The sequence below is a fragment of the Drosophila miranda genome (assembly GCF_003369915.1).
Source record: "Drosophila miranda strain MSH22 chromosome Y unlocalized genomic scaffold, D.miranda_PacBio2.1 Contig_Y3_pilon, whole genome shotgun sequence".
Taxonomy (NCBI): Eukaryota; Metazoa; Arthropoda; class Insecta; order Diptera; family Drosophilidae; genus Drosophila; species Drosophila miranda.
This window is the reverse complement of record NW_022881625.1, coordinates 3,459,231-3,481,444: the sequence shown is the minus strand read 5'-3', so window position 1 is coordinate 3,481,444 and position 22,214 is coordinate 3,459,231. Positions and strand designations below refer to the sequence as shown.

General features: G+C 49.6%; 2 protein-coding genes and 1 pseudogene across 3 annotated transcripts; all 3 read left to right on the top strand.

The window, feature by feature from the left end:
* The first annotated feature begins 31 nt into the window (after positions 1 to 31).
* LOC117194592 lies at positions 32 to 5,907 on the top strand (annotated as a pseudogene).
* A 395-nt stretch (positions 5,908 to 6,302) lies between these two features.
* LOC117194591 (probable cytochrome P450 12a4, mitochondrial) lies at positions 6,303 to 7,012 on the top strand. The gene is made up of 3 exons (XM_033399127.1): positions 6,303 to 6,370; positions 6,431 to 6,878; positions 6,935 to 7,012. The coding sequence occupies exons 1-3, from the start codon at positions 6,303 to 6,305 to the stop codon at positions 7,010 to 7,012; spliced, it is 594 nt and encodes a 197-aa protein (XP_033255018.1).
* A 1,749-nt stretch (positions 7,013 to 8,761) lies between these two features.
* LOC117194465 (rho GTPase-activating protein 19-like) lies at positions 8,762 to 10,438 on the top strand. Of its 2 annotated transcripts, XR_004474834.1 has the most exons (4): positions 8,762 to 8,957; positions 9,024 to 9,244; positions 9,307 to 10,108; positions 10,179 to 10,438. XR_004474834.1 is itself a non-coding variant. In XM_033399028.1 (3 exons), the coding sequence occupies exons 1-3, from the start codon at positions 8,827 to 8,829 to the stop codon at positions 9,915 to 9,917; spliced, it is 963 nt and encodes a 320-aa protein (XP_033254919.1). In that variant the 5' UTR covers positions 8,762 to 8,826; the 3' UTR covers positions 9,918 to 10,438. The 2 variants fall into 2 exon arrangements, 1 of the variants encoding a protein (XP_033254919.1); XM_033399028.1 differs by having other exon boundaries at positions 9,307 to 10,438.
* The last annotated feature ends 11,776 nt before the right edge of the window (positions 10,439 to 22,214 follow it).

Below are 22,214 nucleotides of genomic sequence, written 5' to 3'. Positions count from 1 at the left end.
GCAGTATAGCTCTGGCAGTGAATGAATTAAGTTCCTAACAAGCAAAATGTTGAAAGTGCGCAGCGGTCTATCTTTAATTCAGGCGCAAAAAGCAGCCCTCTCTGTCAGCAGTCCGCTGGTAAATATATAGTATACATATAGATCCGATATCACAGTGATATACGTTTTTAAATCTCTTGTAGCGTTGGCAGACCACAGCAGCTGTAGCAGAGCCCAGATATGATGCAGAGTGGCTACAAGCTCGTCCCTTTGATCAGATTCCTAGTACAACTTTTCTGTCTACTGTTCGGAATTTTATGCCTGGAGGAAAATATAGCAAAATGGACATTGTGAAATTGTTCAAAGCTTTGCAAGACGACTATGGAAACATATTATATTTACCAGGTATGATGGGAGGTACGTCATACCTGATGACTCACAATCCCAAGGACTTCGAGGTCGTGTTCCGGAACTAAGGAGTGTGGCCGCATCGGCCTGGCAGCGATACTCTTCGCTATCATCGGAAGACTCATAGAAAGGATTTCTTCCAGGGAGTGGAGGGAGCTTTACCCACACAAGGAAAAACCTGGAGCGACTTTCGATCGGCTGTAAATCCTGTCCTAATGCAGCCGAAGAACGTGCGGCTTTACTATAAGAAGATGTCCCAAGTGAACCAGGAGTTTGTGCAACGGTGCGTATGACTGATAATAAATCCCTGTTTACGCTCAAGTATGTTCTCCCCCCTTCACAGTATTAAAGTACTCCGTGATATCGATACCCAGGAAGCTCCAGATGATTTCTTAAACGTTATAAATCGGTGGACCCTCGAGTCAGTCTCTGTGGTGACTCTGGACAAGCAGTTGGGACTGCTCAAAGAGTCGGGCGATAACGACCAGGCTGTATTACTTTTCAAGTACCTGGACGATTTTCTTGAATTAACAGCCGATCTGGAGATGAAGCCCTCCATCTGGCGTTACGTTAAAACACCCAAGCTAATGAAGCTAATGAAGTCCCTAGATGGCGTTCAAGAAATAACTTCAGCGTATGTAGACGAAGCTATAGAGCGTCTAGAGAAAGAGGCCAAGGAGGGTGTTGTCCGCCCTGAGAGCGAGCAGAGTGTACTGGAAAAGCTGCTCAAGATCGACAAAAAGGTGGCGACGGTTATGGCCATGGACATGCTAATGGCCGGAGTGGATACCGTACGTAGTCTGTTGTTCTCATACTTACCCTTATCTCATACATCCTTTTTTTCCAGACCTCAAGTACCTTTACAGCGGCCTTGCTGTGCCTTGCCAAGAATCCGGAGAAGCAGGACGTACTCCGAGAAGAGGTGATGAAGGTTCTACCCGAGAAGGACTCCGAATTCACTGAGGCATCGATGAAGAACGTTCCCTATCTACGTGCCTGCATCAAAGATTCACAACGGATCTATCCTTTGGTCATCGGCAATGGCCGATTTCTCAATCGGGACAGCGTTTTGAGCGGATACCAAGTGCCAGCTGGTACCTGTGTGTCGATGGTTCCCCTGAGCTTGCTATCAAGCGAGGAGCACTTCCCCAAGGCTGCTGAGTTCCTGCCAGAACGTTGGATTCGTAACGCTACAGACTCCAACGGGCAATGCCCGGCAAATGACTTGAAGCTGAAGAATCCGTTTGTGTTCTTGCCCTTCGGATTTGGACCCCGGATGTGCGTTGGAAAGCGCATCGTGGACATGGAGCTCGAGCTGCGCATCGCTCGACTCATTCGGAACTTTAGCATCGAGTTCAATCATCCCACGGAGAACGCTTTCCGCTCCTCCCTGATCAATTTGCCCAACAGTAAACACATTTCTCATCCTAAGTTATCTTTACAACTGGAAAACCTTGAAGGAACTTATTTGCAGTATAAAGTAGGTGTTTTTTTGGCCGCACGTCAATCAGAATCAACTTGTTTTGTGCTTTGAGGCATGAGGCAAATCAAGCACACAAAATTTTCATTGTGCTTTTCAATTTGTGCCAACACGAGAGGCGTCACTTATCTGTGCGGAGGCATTTTCCTTGAGCAACACATTGTGCAATCGAAATCCTGCACACATCACATAAATTCCTTCCATTCGCGAATACAAGACCCATTCCTATTGGCTATGGTTGACCCAACCTCCATCAAGGGAGAGATCCTTGAGATGACTGGCGAGCATGTGGAGCAGCTCCATTCAATGTGGTCCCTCATGTTCGAGCCGAAGACATGCGAGGACTTTCTGCACAAACTCAAGGCGCACGCGGATAATTTCTATACGGATCTGCTGACCGAGTCGCGGGAGAAGCAGGCGGCCATCCTGGATGACATAGCCGCACTCCGAGCCGAGGCCAGCGACCTCACGCGACTCCTCCATGAGACGGTGGACATTGGTCAGAGGCCCGACGATGTGCCACTGATCATATGACAGCTGAAGCTGGACAAAAGCATTGAGCATCTGCACGAGGAGCTCTCGAAACGTCGGGCGGAGATCGGGGAGCTGCTGCTCCAGCAGGAGCAGCTCTGCGAAGAGCTGGGCGCACTGCCGCTCTCTCTACTGGCGGACCCGCTGCCCCTGCCCGATGAGATGGACGGCTTTCGCGACCATCTCGACAACCTGCGCTCTCAGCGCGCAGTGCGCCAGACGGAGCTGGACCAGCTGCGCAAGGCCATCAAGCATGACATGAAGATGCTCGAGCTGATGCCCCAAACCGATGCAGAGGATTGCCTACTGAACGATCTGAGCCACAATCTAACACCAGAGACACTAGAGCGGCTGCGGCAGATGCGCAACAGTTATGCCGAGCAGATCCAGGAGCTGCGCTCCAAAATCCATGACATGCGCGAGAAGATCTACGTGCTGTGGGATCGCCTCCAGGAGACGGACGAGAGCGCCATGCGACGAGTGCGCGAGTGCACCGAGAATACGCAGCGCACCTATGACATCCTCCATTCGGAGCTGCAGCGCAGCCAGAACCTCAAGACGTTCATCGAGCAGCTGCGCGTCGAGATAAGCAAGTGGTGGGATCTAACGCTCAAGAGCCAGCAGGAGCGCAAGCGTTTCTCCAACTACTACAATAAGTATTACAACGAAGACCTGTTGGAGCTGCACGAGCTGGAACTGGATGATCTGAAGAGTTGTACGGCCAATAACAAGGAGATTTTCGATCTGTACGAGAGCCGTGCAGAACTTTGGTCCCGCATGCAGGCCAACGAGCCGAATCGTTTCAACAATCGTGGCGGCCAGTTCCTTAAAGAGGAAAAGGAACGCAAGGCCATCACCTCGAAGCTGCCCAAGATTGAGCAGCAGATCACTGAACTGGTGCACGCCTATGAGGCGCAATCGCATGGCCCGTTTCTGGTTTATGGCGAGGACATACTGGAGCTGATGGCTGGCGAATGGGAGAACTATCGGCAGGCCAAGCAGAGCTCGGCCCGCAAGAAGGCCCCGCCCACCACGAGGACGGGCAGCAGCAGCAAATTGATGATGCCACCGCCGACTGCCGGTTCAACGGCCCCTCGCACGCCCCGAACTTTGAAGAACATGTCCTCAATGTCGACCTCGACAATGTCGTTGCGCAAGACCCCAACAATCCAGCTGATCACTCCCAATATGACCAAGAGCACTGGGAATCTGCACAAGCGACTGAATCCATCAGCAGCCGCCAGCTCTTCGGGGTATCGGACTCCCAACGCCAAGCGCAGCCTCATGAGCTCTCTGAATTCGATACGCCCGTCGCCGTCTACCGCACAGCGGCTGGCCAACAGCCAGCTGAAGGCGTTCAAGTCGCCACTAAAGCGGGTCCGCGTCCTGGACATTGCGTCGCAGCGGGGGATTGGGCAGACGCAGCATTGGCACACGCTCGAACAAGAAGCCACGCACAAAATCAGCGGTGCCGGATACAAGATCGCCCAGCGATTCAACACACCGTCAAAGCAGGCGGTCAATCAGGAGGAGAGGCCTCGATTTGGCAATCAATTGAAGCTCCCATCGCCACGTGAAAGTCGCATGTGGCCGAATCCACGATGAGATTATTGGAATTTTTATTTGCGTTTTATGTTTGATTTCATTTTTTGTACCTTTATCTGTTTATCTCTGTTTCATTTATTTTCGATGTTGGCCCAATAAAAATTAAATTACCTTCAAGAAGGACAACCGAACCAAAAAAAAAAACGAGGTGGAACGTTGTGAGTTGCTGCGGACACCGCAACTCTACAGTTATACCCGATACTAGGTTACGTTAGGTTAAGGCGGTAGCCGGGCTACCCGATACTAAGTCAGTATGGCTCTCCTGCGGCAGACGCCGCTAATATTGAACCATACGACAAAGAGTGCGTGCGAGAGAGACAGAAAATCAGTCTGAGCGTGACGTCGGGCGCTGCGTAGCCACTGAAAATTGATTTCTTGCTTTTGGCTACAAAAATGATCCGATCTGATCCAGATTCAGCAATCTGATAGATATGGTCATTATCTATGATTCTGCGTTTTTAGTTTTCTCGAATGTGCAATATTGTGGATGCAACAGATTTTCGTTCTTTGTGGGGGCGGAAGGGGGTGGGGCGAAATTCTGAGATATACGTTTCATAGTGAGATCTAACAGAAGTGTGGATACCAAATTTGGTTACTCTAGCCTTAATAGTCTCTGAGATTTGTGGATGCCCCAGATTTTTGTCCTTTGCGGGGGCGGAAGGGGCTTCGGCGAAATTTGGACACGAAACGGTAAAGGTCCGATATCACAGAAGTGTAGATACCAAATTTGGTTGTTCTGGCTCTTATAGGTTCTGAGATCCTTGAACTCATATTTTGCAATTGACAAAACCGACCATGAAACCTGTGTGTTAGAGAGAGACAGAGCGAGAAAGAATGAAATTGTTTTCTTGATTCTGGCTGTAATAATTATACGATCTGGTTGAGATCTTCCATTCTAAAACATATAGTCATCCTCTACGATTCTGCGTTTTTGGTTTTATCGTTTCTTTAAAAATGTGGATGCGACAGATTTTCGTTCTTTGTGGGGGCGGAAGTGGGCGGGGCGAAGTATTAAAATATTTTTGTAGCAGTGACATATCACAGAAGTCTGGATACAAAACATCGTTGCTCTAGCTCTTATAGTCTTTGAGCACTAGGCGCTGAAGGGGACGGACAGACGGACGGACGGACAGACGGACAGACGGACAGACAGACATGGCTCAATCGACTCGGCTATTGATGCTGATCAAGAATATATATACTTTATGGGGTCGGAAACGATTCCTTCTGGACGTTACACACATCCACTTTTACCACAAATCTAATATACCCCAATAGTCATTTTGAGTATCTGGTATAAAAAGCGCTAAAGATTAGCTTGTTTATATTATTATCAGGCCCAAGACATTCGGCAGTCTACCGACCATTCCATGCCCAATAAATTAAATTTGGCCAAAAAATCTGATGCCATAATTATGGCGATTTATTTGTTTCATTTCATTGAGAGTCAGATCAATCATAATACTATATTCCTAAATATTCCGTAGAAGGTATAACATAGTCGATCAAATAGCAGTCTATATTAAAAAAATATGGCAAATGTTTACAATTATTTCTGTTTGGCATTCGCACGCTCCCGCGAACGTGTTTTGGCACTCTCTCTCTCTCTTGTTCTGTTTGTGCTCTGTTATCGGTCAGCTCTTTTTGCAACAAAGCTCTCGCAGGCCTTTCAAATAGCTAGTTAATGGAATGATTTAGCAGTATAGCTCTGGCAGTGAATGAATTAAGTTCCTAACAAGCAAAATGTTGAAAGTGCGCAGCGGTCTATCTTTAATTCAGGCGCAAAAAGCAGCCCTCTCTGTCAGCAGTCCGCTGGTAAATATATAGTATACATATAGATCCGATATCACAGTGATATACGTTTTTAAATCTCTTGTAGCGTTGGCAGACCACAGCAGCTGTAGCAGAGCCCAGATATGATGCAGAGTGGCTACAAGCTCGTCCCTTTGATCAGATTCCTAGTACAACTTTTCTGTCTACTGTTCGGAATTTTATGCCTGGAGGAAAATATAGCAAAATGGACATTGTGAAATTGTTCAAAGCTTTGCAAGACGACTATGGAAACATATTATATTTACCAGGTATGATGGGAGGTACGTCATACCTGATGACTCACAATCCCAAGGACTTCGAGGTCGTGTTCCGGAACTAAGGAGTGTGGCCGCATCGGCCTGGCAGCGATACTCTTCGCTATCATCGGAAGACTCACAGAAAGGATTTCTTCCAGGGAGTGGAGGGAGCTTTACCCACACAAGGAAAAACCTGGAGCGACTTTCGATCGGCTGTAAATCCTGTCCTAATGCAGCCGAAGAACGTGCGGCTTTACTATAAGAAGATGTCCCAAGTGAACCAGGAGTTTGTGCAACGGTGCGTATGACTGATAATAAATCCCTGTTTACGCTCAAGTATGTTCTCCCCCCTTCACAGTATTAAAGTACTCCGTGATATCGATACCCAGGAAGCTCCAGATGATTTCTTAAACGTTATAAATCGGTGGACCCTCGAGTCAGTCTCTGTGGTGACTCTGGACAAGCAGTTGGGACTGCTCAAAGAGTCGGGCGATAACGACCAGGCTGTATTACTTTTCAAGTACCTGGACGATTTTTTTGAATTAACAGCCGATCTGGAGATGAAGCCCTCCATCTGGCGTTACGTTAAAACACCCAAGCTAATGAAGCTAATGAAGTCCCTAGATGGCGTTCAAGAAATAACTTCAGCGTATGTAGACGAAGCTATAGAGCGTCTAGAGAAAGAGGCCAAGGAGGGTGTTGTCCGCCCTGAGAGCGAGCAGAGTGTACTGGAAAAGCTGCTCAAGATCGACAAAAAGGTGGCGACGGTTATGGCCATGGACATGCTAATGGCCGGAGTGGATACCGTACGTAGTCTGTTGTTCTCATACTTACCCTTATCTCATACATCCTTTTTTTCCAGACCTCAAGTACCTTTACAGCGGCCTTGCTGTGCCTTGCCAAGAATCCGGAGAAGCAGGACGTCTCCGAGAAGAGGTGATGAAGGTTCTACCCGAGAAGGACTCCGAATTCACTGAGGCATCGATGAAGAACGTTCCCTATCTACGTGCCTGCATCAAAGAGTCACAACGGATCTATCCTTTGGTCATCGGCAATGGCCGATTTCTCAATCGGGACAGCGTTTTGAGCGGATACCAAGTGCCAGCTGGTACCTGCGTGTCGATGGTTCCCCTGAGCTTGCTATCAAGCGAGGAGCACTTCCCCAAGGCTGCTGAGTTCCTGCCAGAACGTTGGATTCGTAACGCCACAGACTCCAACGGGCAATGCCCGGCAAATGACTTGAAGCTGAAGAATCCGTTTGTGTTCTTGCCCTTCGGATTTGGACCCCGGATGTGCGTTGGAAAGCGCATCGTGGACATGGAGCTCGAGCTGCGCATCGCTCGACTCATTCGGAACTTTAGCATCGAGTTCAATCATCCCACGGAGAACGCTTTCCGCTCCTCCCTGATCAATTTGCCCAACAGTAAACACATTTCTCATCCTAAATTATCTTTACAACTGGAAAACCTTGAAGGAACTTATTTGCAATATAAAGTAGGTGTTTTTTTGGCCGCACGTCAATCAGAATCAACTTGTTTTGTGCTTTGAGGCATGAGGCAAACCAAGCACACAAAATTTTCATTGTGCTTTTCAATTTGTGCCAACACGAAAGGCGTCACTTATCTGTGCGGAGGCATTATCCTTGAGCAACACATTGTGGTACTTATGTATGAGCGTATAGTGATATTAAAGCACGATCCAGTACAAATTATAGTTCTGGCTGATGTTTCCTATAGCAGATATATAATTTTGCGGTGATCCGATACTGATTCAATCTGTGTGTAATAAATACCATTTTCGTAGCGTAGCAAGATGAAATATAAAGTGCCTAAGTTCCGCGCAAAAGTATAATCAGTAGCTCCAGATAGCCGACTGGCAGCGAACGGATTGTTATAGAGGCACTTGATTGTTCTTATAACAATAGGCGGGGTGTGTGTATTGGGGGTGGGTGGAGGTGGCGGTGGCATATCAGCAGTCATTTAATTAGCTGTTTCAGATTCCGATTGCTTTTTGGGGACTTTTGCTTACGTTAAAGCGCGCTTTCCACACCTCTGCCTCCGCCGCCGTTCTAAAGGGAAACTGTAGAATCTGATTTACGACTCTCTCCAACTTCAAGTATTTCCCCCTCTGCCAGCGTGCCAGTTGTACGCCAGCGTCGACGCTTTGGTTATCTCATGCAGGGCAATTTGTCAAGCCAAATAACGGTCTGCGTGTCAGTTTCAGTTCCATTTTTTGCATCAGGGAGAACAGAACAGAACACAACATGTCCAAGGGATCGGTCCTACCACAGTATATAGCCGGTTTATCGGCCAGCTTTGGCGCCATGTGTATGGGCGCCTCAATCGGCTGGTCCGAAATTTGTAATTTCGAGTTCTTTAAGAGATTTACTAACTAATTTCAGCTGTAAATAAAGAAGCATTAGTGTACAGCTTATAATTCTTTAACATTGACATGGCGTTTTCGCACAAAATGTTCTTTGGACGCCAGTGACAGCTCTGCCAGTTCAATATTTCAATTTTTGCAGCGCGTCTCGCCCAATTTTCCGCAATTAAATTCCACCAGCAAAGCTATCAACAAATATGCTGTCAGGGCACAAACCTTCTATATTGTACTTTTAGAAAAGTAATATTTGTTAAAGTGAGCGTGTGAGTGCTGGGATTCGAATCTACGGAAGTCCTTTTCGTTTGTGCTGTGCTTTTGTTGTTTTGTTGCTTTGGCTACTGCTGTCGCCCTGTATACGCCCTTGCGTATAACATGGAATACGCCAACATCAATGAATTTAATGACCGCGACCTAGCGACACGCATGCGCAACAGCAATTATGAAAAATACAAGTCTCTGGTGCGCATGCACCTCTCCTCCGAGCTGGAACTAAACACCGACGAGTAAGTTGCCACGAGCGACGCTGCCATCCCATCGAAATATAGTGCTTACCGATTTATGGGTTGCAGGTTCGACATGCCGTGCCATGAAATCGTCTACGAAGATAAGGGCAAGATAAAGAAGTGGAATCGCCTCTCCAAGAAGAATCGCGGACCTGCCACAGGCTGCACGGCTGGGGCAGGCAGTAAGTCGGCGGGCAACAGTCCCACTGAAACGCTGCAGCAACAAATTGATGCAGGCTTTCTGATGCACCTGGAGGAGCTCAAAGAGTTTCTTATGCTGGAGAAGAGTAAGTGACAGGGAGAGTCCGGAAAATTGAATTATTCTAAATGCGGAAATGCTATTCTGCAGATCTCACCCAGGAGGGACTATTTCGCAAGACAGGAGCCGTTTCCAGGCAGAACAAGCTACGAATGCACATACAGCACGACCAGCCCTTGGATTTGGAACTGACAGGATTCTCGGCTCACGACTGTGCCACTGTTTTTAAGAGCTTTCTGGCCGAGCTGCCAGAGCCTTTGCTTACAGACGCCCACTATCCAGCACATCTTCAGATAGCGCCGCTTAGCCAGGCATTAATGGGGGGTCAGGTGGCGGCTACCGCAGAGCGCCAACAACATCTTCTCAACTCGGTGCAGCTGCTCCTCCTGCTCCCCGAAGAGCATCGCGAGTTACTGCAGCACATTATTAAAATGCTCCATTCGGTGGCAGCGCGTGAGGAGAGCAACAAGATGTCAGCGGAGAATTTGGCCATCTTGTTTACACCGCACCTGATTTGCCCCAGGCAAATGCCGCCTGAGGCGCTCCACTATACGGCGAAGAAGATGTCCAGCATTGTGTCCTACATGATTCAGCAGGGTCTGGAAATCTTCGAAGTTCCCGGAAAGCTAGCCACCGATATTCGGGCGTACTTTCTTGAGCGCAAACGCAAAAAAAACCATGTCACCGGAGCAAACCCTTGAAGAATCCATCTCGGACGACTCGACGGTCAACACGGTGTACACTTTTGTAGATCGTGCCGCCACGGCAGCGGCAAACAACAGCAATTACACGGACACTGCACTGGCGCAGCTGTACGCGCACATTTAGAGCCTTCCGGAGACCTCCAAGAAGCGTCGCCTCATCAAGCAGTTTAACAAGCAAAACGGACAAGGTAGCACATTGTCTCCACTCCGTTGCGTTCCTTTGGGACACAGCTCATTGATTCCACTCGCTCCTTTCAGGCACACCGCTGCAGGTCATCGCGAGGAGCTCCAGCGTGCCATAAGGGAGCATCACGAGAAGCATGATGCCAAAATGATGCGCGCCATGGAGGAGGCAGAGCGTAAGAAATAGAAATCCATATGGATCACTGCACCCAGCCGTTTCGTTATATAACACCATTTCGATCATCCTGCAGCTATGCCATAAATGCGGGTAAACTGAAACTGTAAACACTTTTGTATGCGACGTAATAAAGACTTGAATGTACCCAAAGCACTAATCCATTCTGAGGATATGATGAGTGGAAATTATCTGTAAATTATCGTCGAACCATGGCTTGTGTGTATGTGCAGTGCCATACTTGAAACAAAATAGAATGTTATCTAGGGAAAAACACCTCTATTGCATTAACACAAAACAAGGAACCGGGTGCAAAGCGGATTCTCCCCAGTGGAACACTTGAAATGTTCAACCCATATCAAAAGTTAGACGATTATCAGCAGGACAGCCGCTCCACTTCGCTGCCACCTGGTTGAATGTGTCCACTGCCCGTTCGATGCTCCTCCACACGCGTATACAAATTCAAATCCAAACGATCAACATCAATGAGGACGCCACTTTCCTGATAACTTGACCGCCATGTGACCGTTGGAATAGGAATTTTGTCACAGTTTAGAAACCTACATACCTACATGTGTTTTCGGCGTGATAAGTACGATGATGTGTGTTAAGAGCCAGATTAGATGCTCTCCAGGCGATTTACGCCCATTCAATTATTTTGGTAGGTAATGCTATTATCTACTTTCACACGATGCAATAAAATGCCCCCCCAAAAATGCCCCGGAAATGAAGCCTTACGCCGAAAATGAAATACTCTTGTAAGTGGAATTTCACATAAATATATTGGATTTCTAGAATTGGAAGTATCCTGCATGCATGTGCTCCTAAAGTCAGATGACCAATAAATCTGTATCTTTCAAAATGGATGTTGGGCTCCCCACGCAACATACCCAACCATCTATATTTGGTACTTATGTATGAGCGTATAGTGATATTAAAGCACGATCCAGTACAAATTATAGTTCTGGCTGATGTTTCCTATAGCAGATATATAATTTTGCGGTGATCCGATACTGATTCAATCTGTGTGTAATAAATACCATTTTCGTAGCGTAGCAAGATGAAATATAAAGTGCCTAAGTTCCGCGCAAAAGGATAATCAGTAGCTCCAGATAGCCGACTGGCAGCGAACGGATTGTTATAGAGGCACTTGATTGTTCTTATAACAATAGGCGGGGTGTGTGTATTGGGGGTGGGTGGAGGTGGCGGTGGCATATCAGCAGTCATTTAATTAGCTGTTTCAGATTCCGATTGCTTTTTGGGGACTTTTGCTTACGTTAAAGCGCGCTTTCCACACCTCTGCCTCCGCCGCCGTTCTAAAGGGAAACTGTAGAATCTGATTTACGACTCTCTCCAACTTCAAGTATTTCCCCCTCTGCCAGCGTGCCAGTTGTACGCCAGCGTCGACGCTTTGGTTATCTCATGCAGGGCAATTTGTCAAGCCAAATAACGGTCTGCGTGTCAGTTTCAGTTCCATTTTTTGCATCACGGAGAACAGAACAGAACACAACATGTCCAAGGGATCGGTCCTACCACAGTATATAGCCGGTTTATCGGCCAGCTTTGGCGCCATGTGTATGGGCGCCTCAATCGGCTGGTCCGAAATTTGTAATTTCGAGTTCTTTAAGAGATTTACTAACTAATTTCAGCTGTAAATAAAGAAGCATTAGTGTACAGCTTATAATTCTTTAACATTGCTGTTAAACGTATACAGCACACGCTCACTTTAACAAATATTACTTTTCTAAAAGTACAATATAGAAGGTTTGTGGACTGACAGCATATTTGTTGATAGCTTTGCTGGTGGAATTTAATTGCGGAAAATTGGGCGAGACGCGCTGCAAAAATTGAAATATTGAACTGGCAGAGCTGTCACTGGCGTCCAAAGAACATTTTGTGCGAAAACGCCATGTCAATGTTAAAGAATTATAAGCTGTACACTAATGCTTCTTTATTTACAGCTGAAATTAGTTAGTAAATCTCTTAAAGAACTCGAAATTACAAATTTCGGACCAGCCGATTGAGGCGCACATACACATGGCGCCAAAGCTGGCCGATAAACCGGCTAAATACTGTGGTAGGACCGATCCCTTGGACATGTTGTGTTCTGTTCTGTTCTCCGTGATGCAAAAAATGGAACTGAAACTGACACGCAGACCGTTATTTGGCTTGACAAATTGCCCTGCATGAGATAACCAAAGCGTCGACGCTGGCGTACAACTGGCACGCTGGCAGAGGGGGAAATACTTGAAGTTGGAGAGAGTCGTAAATCAGATTCTACAGTTTTCCTTTAGAACGGCGGCGGAGGCAGAGGTGTGGAAAGCGCGCTTTAACGTAAGCAAAAGTCCGAAAAAAGCAATCGGAATCTGAAACAGCTAATTAAATGACTGCTGATATGCCACCTCTCAGTTGCTTTTTGACTGCCACTCGAAGCAGACGTGTTTTTCAAGCGGTCCGCTATACCGTCGTTAGAGTAAAGTAAAAAGTGATTTTTCCAAGTGGAAAATATATTAAAATTGCCGCGAGATCACGCGCTGTTCGCCAGTGAAATCGCGTGTTAATTTGGTGAAAAAACAGAGCAGCTATTTGCAAATTAATATTTGTAAAATAAACGCTAAAAACAGCCACGTGCGGAACCTTAGTTCGTCCACAAGTGCGAATAGTTCGACAACAAGTCGGAATAGTTCGTCAGCACGTTCGAGTTCGAAGCTTTGGTTCGAAGCTTTGGCCTGAGTTCGGAGCTTTTCGGTTGGTGTCCCTGCTAAAACTGTCGGTTTTAGTCTCCGCTAGAACTTGCGGTTCGTGTCTCCGCTGAGACTTTTGGTTCGCGTCTCCACTAGTGCCGTTTAGTGTCGAGTCACGCCAATAGAGGGAGCCACAACTCGCCGGGCATGGAAGTGGATACGGAGGCCGACGCCAGCGACACTAGCCTGGCTAGTGTAGGGGCGAGCTCGTCGTCGAGCGTTCCCGCCCGCAGGCGGAGTCGGCCGAAGTCCTCAGCCGCCAAAAAGGGAGCCAAAAAGATCGGGCTTGGGATTGGGATAGCCGGAGAGCTGCCGATCCCTGCCGAGAGATCGCCGCCACCATCGCTCCCCTTTGAGGAGGCTCCAGGCACCTCTGGCGCTGCCGCTGCCGCTGCCACCACCGCTGCCGCTGCCACATGCCCGGCAACTGGCACTCGGCCATCATCGCGGAAATGTCTGCGATCAGGATGGCGGTGAACGAGGCTGTGCTGAAGGGGCTGATGCCGCCAGAGGCTTCCATGGGAATCCTCGTTGCTACCAACCGGTAAGACGAGTTGGTCATGGCCCTGGCTGGAGAAAAGGTGCGCCTGGAGGAGAGGGCAAGGATGCCGCCTCCACCGAGACCCGCTGCTGCTGCCCACACGGGCACCACCGCCGTCACAACCGCTGCGTATGCGACAGCCTTCCCAGGCCTGCCCGCACCGAGCGCCGTCGCTGCACCGATCCCAAGGCCTAGAGGGATACCTGGTCTGCTCTAATAAGGAGCAAGAACCCGGAGGACACCAGCAAGGAGCTTGTGGAGCGAGTAAAGAAGACCGTGGTGCCGGCACTTGGAGTCCGCGCCCACGAGGTTCGCGAGCTGAAGAGCGGAGGAGCGATTATTCGCACCCCTTCAGTGAGCGAACTGAGGAAGGTAGTGGCCAGCAGCAAATTCACCGAAGCAGGACTGGTGGTCAAGAAGAGGCCGGAGACCAAGCCTCAGGTCGTGGTGTATGACGTGGACACGTCGATCACACCTAATGAGTTCATGGAGGAGCTCTTGGCGAAGAACCTGGAGGAGACCACGACTGCCGCGGAATTTAAAAAGTCGGTTCACCTGGGCAGTAAACCCTGGTCGGTCACCGACGGCGCCCCGATCAACGTGACGCTAGAGGTCGACGCGAAGGCACAGGAGGCGTTGCACGAATGCGTGTACATAAAGTGGTTTAGATGCCGCTGCCGCTCCTTGGTCCGAACATACGCCTGCCACAGATGTGCAGGCTTTGACCACAAGGTGTCGCAATGTCGCCTAAAGGAGAACGTGTGCCACCGGTGTGGACAGAACGGCCACAACGTTGCACGGTGTCCCAACCCCGTGGACTGCCGCAACTGCCGCTTCAAGGGGTACCCTGCAGCACACTCCATGCTGTCAGAGGCGTGCCCGATCTACGCAGCGGTACTGGCGAGTGTGCAAGCTAGACATTAATGTTTAGCTTCATCCAAGCTAATTGTGGCCGTGGCCGAGCGGCTGTGATGGAACTCGGAGCCATCATGCGCAGCTCTGGCCGTCAGTTCGCACTGGTCCAGGAGCCGTACGTCGATGGAGCAGGGCGGATTACCGGCCTTCCTTCTGGAATGCGAGTATTCCAGGACCGCCGAGGAAAAGCTGCTATCATCGTCGACGAACCAAACGCCATCTGCATGCCAATGGATCCCTTACCACGGATTTTGGAGTATGCGTCAGAGTTACGGGAAGATTCGGCTCAATCTTCCTATGCTCCGTGTACTGCCAATTCGACACCGACTTGGCGCCGTACCTCAGGTACTTAGATGCGGTGCTGCTGCTGGGCAGCCGCACTCCTGTCATCTTTGGGCTCGACGCGAACGCAGTATCCCCAGCGTGGTTTAGCAAGCTCTCCGGACATAATCGGGGGCAAGCTAACTATGCACGGGGTGAGCTGCTGTCTGAGTGGATAACCGAGATGAGAGCCGGCGTGCTCAATGAAGCCAGTCGGGTGTTTACATTCGATAACCGTAGAGGCCAAAGCGATATCGATGTGACAATCGTCAACCAAGCTGCGACTATGTGGGCCACATACGATTGGGAAGTGAAGGAATGGGACACCAGCGATCACAACATGATCCATGTTGTGGTGACGACTGACCCGAACGACGCAGTTGAGCCCATTGCTCCTGTGCCGTCCTGGAAGCTTTCCAATGCGCGCTGGCGATTGTTCGAGGAGGAAGTGGTAAGGGAGACAGCCGAATTACCGGAAGACACCGCCGAATCGCCGTTGGACAACCAAGTGTCTGCACTGCGCTCTGTAGTGCACAGTGTGTGCGACAGAGTGCTGGGACGCAGCACACCGAGAGCCGCGAGAAAAGTAGTTTGGTGGACTGCCGAACTACACTCCAAACGCCGAGAGGTCAGGAGACTGAGGCGAAGGCTCCAGGACGCTCGTCGGCACGAGACCGACGCAGCAGAGGAACTTGTGCTCGCGTTGAGGATCTTCTCAGCGCAGTACAAGAAGCTCATCCTGAGATCGAAGGAAGACAACTGGCGACGCTTCGTGGGAGAGAACAGAGATGATCCATGGGGGCACGTCTACAGGATTTGCCGAGGCCGCAAAAAGAGCGCGGAGATTGGATGCCTTCGTACGGATGGTAGGCTGGTCGCAACATGGCGCGACTGTGCGGGTGTGCTCCTTTGCAACTTCTTTCCTGTTGCGGAGTCGAATGCACACATTGCCATCCCGATCGAGGCTCCACCAGCCCTCGAAGCTTTCGAGGTTGATGCATGCGTCGCCAGGTTGAAGAGCAGACTCTCTCCCGGCATGGACGGCATCACAGGTGCCATTTGCAAGGCATTGTGGCGTGCCATCCCTCAGCACATGACAGCGATGTATTCCCGCTGCCTGGAGACAGGGTATTTCCCAACGGAATGGAAGCATCCTAGGGTGGTTCCACTTCTGAAGGGACCCGATAAGGACCGGACCGATCCTACCTCATATCGGGGTATCTGTCTGTTGCCAGTGCTGGGCAAAGTGCTTGAGGCATCATGGTGAATCGTCTGAAGGACACCATTCCGGATGGCTGCAGATGGCAATTTGGCTTTCGCCAAGGACGTTGTGTGGAGGATGCTTGGAAACACGTCGTGAGTACTGTTTCGGCCAGCCGGTCGAAATACGTGCTCGGAGTCTTCGTGGACTTCAAGGGAGCCTTCGACAACGTCGAGTGAAATGCTGCACTACGCCGCCTCCTTGAGCTGGGATGCCGAGAAGCAAGCTTGTGGCGAAGTTTCTTCTCCGGCCGGAGTGCGAGCATCGTCAGTAGCCACTGTTCGGTGACACGAGGTTGCCCGCAGGGGTCCATAAGTGGTCCATTTATATGGAACATCTTAATGGACGTGTTGCTCCAGCGCTTAGAGCCCTTGGTGCGCTCAGCGCGTATGCTGACGACTTGCGCCTCCTCATCGAAGGGAATGCCGATCAGAGCTCGAACAAAAAGGAGGTGAGTTAATGTCCATCGTAGGCGCTTGGGGAGTTGAAGTCGGCGTTGCCGTTTCAACTAGCAAGACGGCGATCATGCTGCTCAAAGGCATACTTAGACGGCCGCCAGTGGTACGGTTTGCTGGAGCAAGCCTGCCATATAAGCGCAAGTATCGGTACCTGGGCATCACGGTCGGCGAGCGGTTGAGTTTTCTCCCGCACATCACGGCTTGCGTGATAAGCTGACCGGAGTCGTAGGGGCATTGTCGCGCGTACTGCGGGTTGACTGGGGACTCAGTCCCGCGCAAAGCGGACAATATATGCCGGACTCATGGTGCCCTGCGCACTATTTGGTGCCTCGGTTTGGTCTGTCGTGACGACGACGCAAGTGGTTGCCAGGAGGCATCTGCTTGCGTGCCAAAGGATCATCCTGATTGGATGCCTACCGGTATGCCGAACAGTGTCCACCATGGCGCTGCAAGTACTAGCTGGAGCCCCCCCGTTTGATCTGGTTGCCAGACGCCTGGAAATCAGCTTCAAACTAAAGCGTGACTACCCGCTGGAGGAGAGCGATTGGCTGTACGGCGAAGATTTGGCAAATCTTAGCTGGAAGCAGAAGATGGCTCGACTAGACGAAGGCCTGTTGTGCGAGTGGCAACGCAGATGGGATGATGGTGACTCCCCAGGTCGGGTGACGCACCGCTTCATCCCGAACGCAGGCTTCGTCTACAGGAAACGAAGGTTTGCTTCACGCTGCGCGCTGGGTTCCTGCTGACGGGCCACGGATCGCTCAATGCATTTCTGCATGGAAGAAGCCTTAGCGACACGCCAGCATGTCTATGCGGCGCAGAACGCGAGGATTGGCAGCACTTCCTATGTGCTTGTCCCCTCTATGCAGACTTGCGAGACCTCGATGGACTTGGAGTGCAGTACACGGATGGCGACTGGACCTTCTCCGATGTGACGGCTTCTCAGGAGAGAATGCGGACTCTCGACGGGTTCGCCGGACTGGCGTTCTCCAGGCGACAGCAGCTGCTGAACGCGCAAAGCGGCGCACGGATGGGTGGATTCCCTATCCAGGCCGGTCGGGGCTAAAAGGGAGGATCGAGCTGAGTCCTTAAGATCGGTACCACGGGTTGTGCAGTTCCAAGGCTGCACATTGAGGTTGATACCCAAACGTTACGCGGGAGAGCCGCTAGGCTCCTCGTGGAGTTGCGCTCTCACCGGGTGCCGAGACCCATAGATCGGAAGACACGACATAGTCTTCGCGCATGGCCATTATCAACTCCGCAAGGTCCTTGTTCTTATATTTACCCCCTGGCATGAACATTTTGGAATCAGAGATATCAAATTGGCCCGAGGCACCTGCCTGAAGGGACGCGCCTGCTGCCACTCTGCATCGTCTCGGGTTAGAGCTGCAGCAGCTGTGGTCTGCCGGCGCTGGAAATGATCGGTATTGAGGCATTTTACATACCAAATCATTGCCAGCTTCTATCCTCCACTGAAAAGAGACGGCGCCACTTGCTTGTGAGCTACGGCAATTCCACTACGGATTTTCAACATATTTTTGCCTTTTCTATGATCTTAACTCGTCTGCAACAAAAAACTCAACTGAGGCGCAGAAAGGCGATTTGGTAAAGTTCGCATAAATATTACGCCAATGAAATCATTGCAGGAATTGATTAAAGTGATGAAAAAATCATTCGTATAATCATAATATAAGTAATATGGAATTACTTTTGATGTGCAGGAATTAAAGTTCAGTTTATCGATATTTTTAATAGCTATTCCATCGCCATGTTTAACGCACAAATGATTTGTAACTTTTAAGGGAATCAATTTTCTATAGGATTTTTTTTCCATTTTTTAAACGAAGTCAAATAAAATATACCCCACCATTCCCTAGAAATGTTTGAGTATCATGATGACTTGCAAATATGATATCTAATCAGTTGCACAACTGATTATAAATTTGCTGGTAAACAATTATATACAGGTTCTACAGCACTTACCAAGAGATATGAACACTTCAATTGTTGGGAAAGGTAAGCTTTCCTGTCAACAATTCAGAGCCTTATTGATGTTTATGTTTGTAGGTTTTACATGTTTAAAGTTTCTCAATCGGGACAGCGTTTTGAGCGGATACCAAGTGCCAGCTGGTACCTGTGTGTCGATGGTTCCCCTGAGCTTGCTATCAAGCGAGGAGCACTTCCCAAGGCTGCTGAGTTCCTGCAGAACGTTGGATTCGTAAAGCCACAGACTCCAACGGGCAATGCCGGCAAATGACTTGAAGCTGAAGAATCCGTTTGTGTTCTTGCCCTTCGGATTTGGACCCCGGATGTGCGTTGGAAAGCGCATCGTGGACATGGAGCTCGAGCTGGGCATCGCTCGACTCATTCGGAACTTTAGCATCGAGTTCAATCATCCCACGGAGAACGCTTTCCGCTCCTCCCTGATCAATTTGCCCAACAGTAAACACATTTCTCATCCTAAATTATCTTTACAACTGGAAACCTTGAAGGAACTTATTTGCATATAAAGTAGGTGTTTTTTTGGCCGCACGTCAATCAGAATCAACTTGTTTTGTGCTTTGAGGCATGAGGCAAATCAAGCATACAAAATTTTCATTGTGCAATTTGTGCCAACACGAGAGGCGTCACTTATCTGTGCGAAGGCATTTTCCTTGAGCAACACATTGTGCAATCGAAATCCTGCACACATCACATAAATTCCTTCCATTCGCGAATACAAGAATCATTCCTATTGGCTATGGTTGGCCCAACCTCCATCAAGGGAGAGATCCTTGAGATGACTGGCGAGCATGTGGAGCAGCTCCATTCATTGTGGTCCCTCATGTTCGAGCCGCAGACATGCGAGGACTTTCTGCACAAACTCAAGGCGCACGCGGATAATTTCTATACGGATCTGCTGACCGAGTCGCGGAGAAGCAGGCGGCCATCCTGGATGACATAGCCGCGCTCCGAGCCGAGGCCAGCGACCTCACCCGACTCCTCCATGAGACGGTTGACATTGGTCAGAGGCCCGACGATGTGCCACTGATCATATGGCAGCTGAAGCTGGACAAAAGCATTGAGCATCTGCGCGAGGAGCTCTCGAAACGTCGGCGGAGATCGGGGAGCTGCTGCTCCAGCAGGAGCAGCTCTGCGAAGAGCTGGGCGCACTGCCGCTCCCTCTACTGGCGGACCGCTGCCCCTGCCCGATGAGATGGACGGCTTTCGCGACCATCTCGACAACCTGCGCTCTCAGCGCGCAGTGCGCCAGACGGAGCTGGACCAGCTGCGCAAGGCCATAAAGCATGACATGAAGATGCTCGAGCTGATGCCCCAGACCGATGCAGAGGATCGCCTACTGAACGATCTGAGCCACAATCTAACACCAGAGACACTAGAGCGGCTGCGGCAGATGCGCAACAGTTATGCCGAGCAGATCCAGGAGCTGCGCTCCAAAATCCATGACATGCGCGAGAAGATCTACGTGCTGTGGGATCGCCTCCAGGAGACGGACGAGAGCGCCATGCGACGAGTGCGCGAGTGCACCGAGAATACGCAGCGCACCTATGACATCCTCCATTCGGAGCTGCAGCGCTGCCAGGCACTGCGCAGCCAGAACCTCAAGACGTTCATCGAGCAGCTGCGCGTCGAGATAAGCAAGTGGTGGATCTAACGCTCAAGAGCCAGCAGGAGCGCAAGCGTTTCTCCAACTACTACAATAAGTATTATAACGAAGACCTGTTGGAGCTGCACGAGCTGGAACTGGATGATCTGAAGAGCTTCTACACGTGCAGCAAGGAGGTTTTCGATCTGTACGAGAGCCGTGCAGAACTTTGGTCCCGCATGCAGGCTCTAGAGGCAAAGGCCAACGAGCCGAATCGTTTCAACAATCGTGGCGGCCAGTTCCTTAAAGAGGAAAAGGAACGCAAGGCCATCACCTCGAAGCTGCCCAAGATTGAGCAGCAGATCACTGAACTGGTGCACGCCTATGAGGTGCAATCGCATGGCCGTTTCTGGTTTATGGCGAGAACATACTGGAGCTGATGGCTGGCAAATGGGAGAACTATCGGCAGGCCAAGCAGAGCTCGGCCCGCAAGAAGGCCCCGCCCACCACGAGGACGGGCAGCAGCAGCAAATTGATGATGCCACCGCCGACTGCCGGTTCAACGGCCCCTCGCACGCCCCGAACTTTGAAGAACATGTCCTCAATGTCGACCTCGACAATGTCGTTGCGCAAGACCCCAACAATCCAGCTGATCACTCCCAATATGACCAAGAGCACTGGGAATCTGCACAAGCGACTGAATCCATCAGCAGCCGCCAGCTCTTCGGGTATCGGACTCCCAACGCCAAGCGCAGCCTCATGAGCTCTCTGAATTCGATTCGCCCGTCGCCGTCTACCGCACAGCGGCTGGCCAACAGCCAGCTGAAGGCGTCCAAGTCGCCACTAAAGCGGGTCCGCGTCCTGGACAACATATTGCGTCGCAGCGGGGGATTGGGCAGACGCAGCATTGGCACACGCTCGAACAAGAAGCCACGCACAAAATCAGCGGTGCCGGATACAAGATCGCCCAGCGATTCCGAGTATATGACCGATTAGACCACTGAAAATGACCGCGAAGCCGGGATCTCTTATGAAGAATTGGTGCCCACGAGTCGCTCCTCAGTGCTGCCCGTCGGCGTCAGCGCAATCGCGTGGCTGTGCTCGTAAACCACAATTCGGTGGCGTCGGCCGCCAACACACCGTCAAAGCAGGCGGTCAATCAGGAGGAGAGGCCTCGATTTGGCAATCAATTGAAGCTCCCATCGCCACGTGAAAGTCGCATGTGGCCGAATCCACGATGAAATTATTGGAGTTTTTATTTGCGTTTTATGTTTGATTTCATTTTTTGTACCTTGATCTGTTTATCTCTGTTTCATTTATTTTCAATGTTGGCCCAATAAAAATTAAATTACCTTCAAGAAGGACAACCGAACCAAAAAAAAAAATAACAAGATATAAAAAAGCGCTAAAGATTAGCTTGTTTATATTATTATCAGGCCCAAAACTTTCGGCAGTCTACCGACCATTCCATGCTGCAATAAATTAAATTTCGCCAACAAATCTTCTGCCATAATTATGGCGATTTATTTGTTTCATTTCATTGAGAGTCAGATCCATCATAATACTATATTCCTAAATATTCCGTAGAAGGTATAACATAGTCGATCAAATAGCAGTCTATATTAAAAAAATATGGCAAATGTTTACAATTATTTCTGTTTGGCATTCGCACGCTCCCGCGAACGTGTTTTGGCACTCTCTCTCTCTCTTGTTCTGTTTGTGCTCTGTTATCGGTCAGCTCTTTTTGCAACAAAGCTCTCGCAGGCCTTTCAAATAGCTAGCTAATGGAATGATTTAGCAGTATAGCTCTGGCAGTGAATGAATTAAGTTCCTAACAAGCAAAATGTTGAAAGTGCGCAGCGGTCTATCTATAATTAAGGCGCGAGAAGCAGCCCTCTCTGTCAGCAGTCCGCTGGTAAATATATAGTATACATGTAGTAGTTTAAGTTGCTTGATGGCAACGAGTAACATTTATTTGATAAGTATGTTGGACTTAAAATTATAACAGCTCCAAGTTTTACAAGTATGTTTGTGACTAATTATATGCGTGTACGTCTGATGCGTGGCTGAACTGACAACTGACTAATCTCTCTCTCTTGCTATCGGCTCT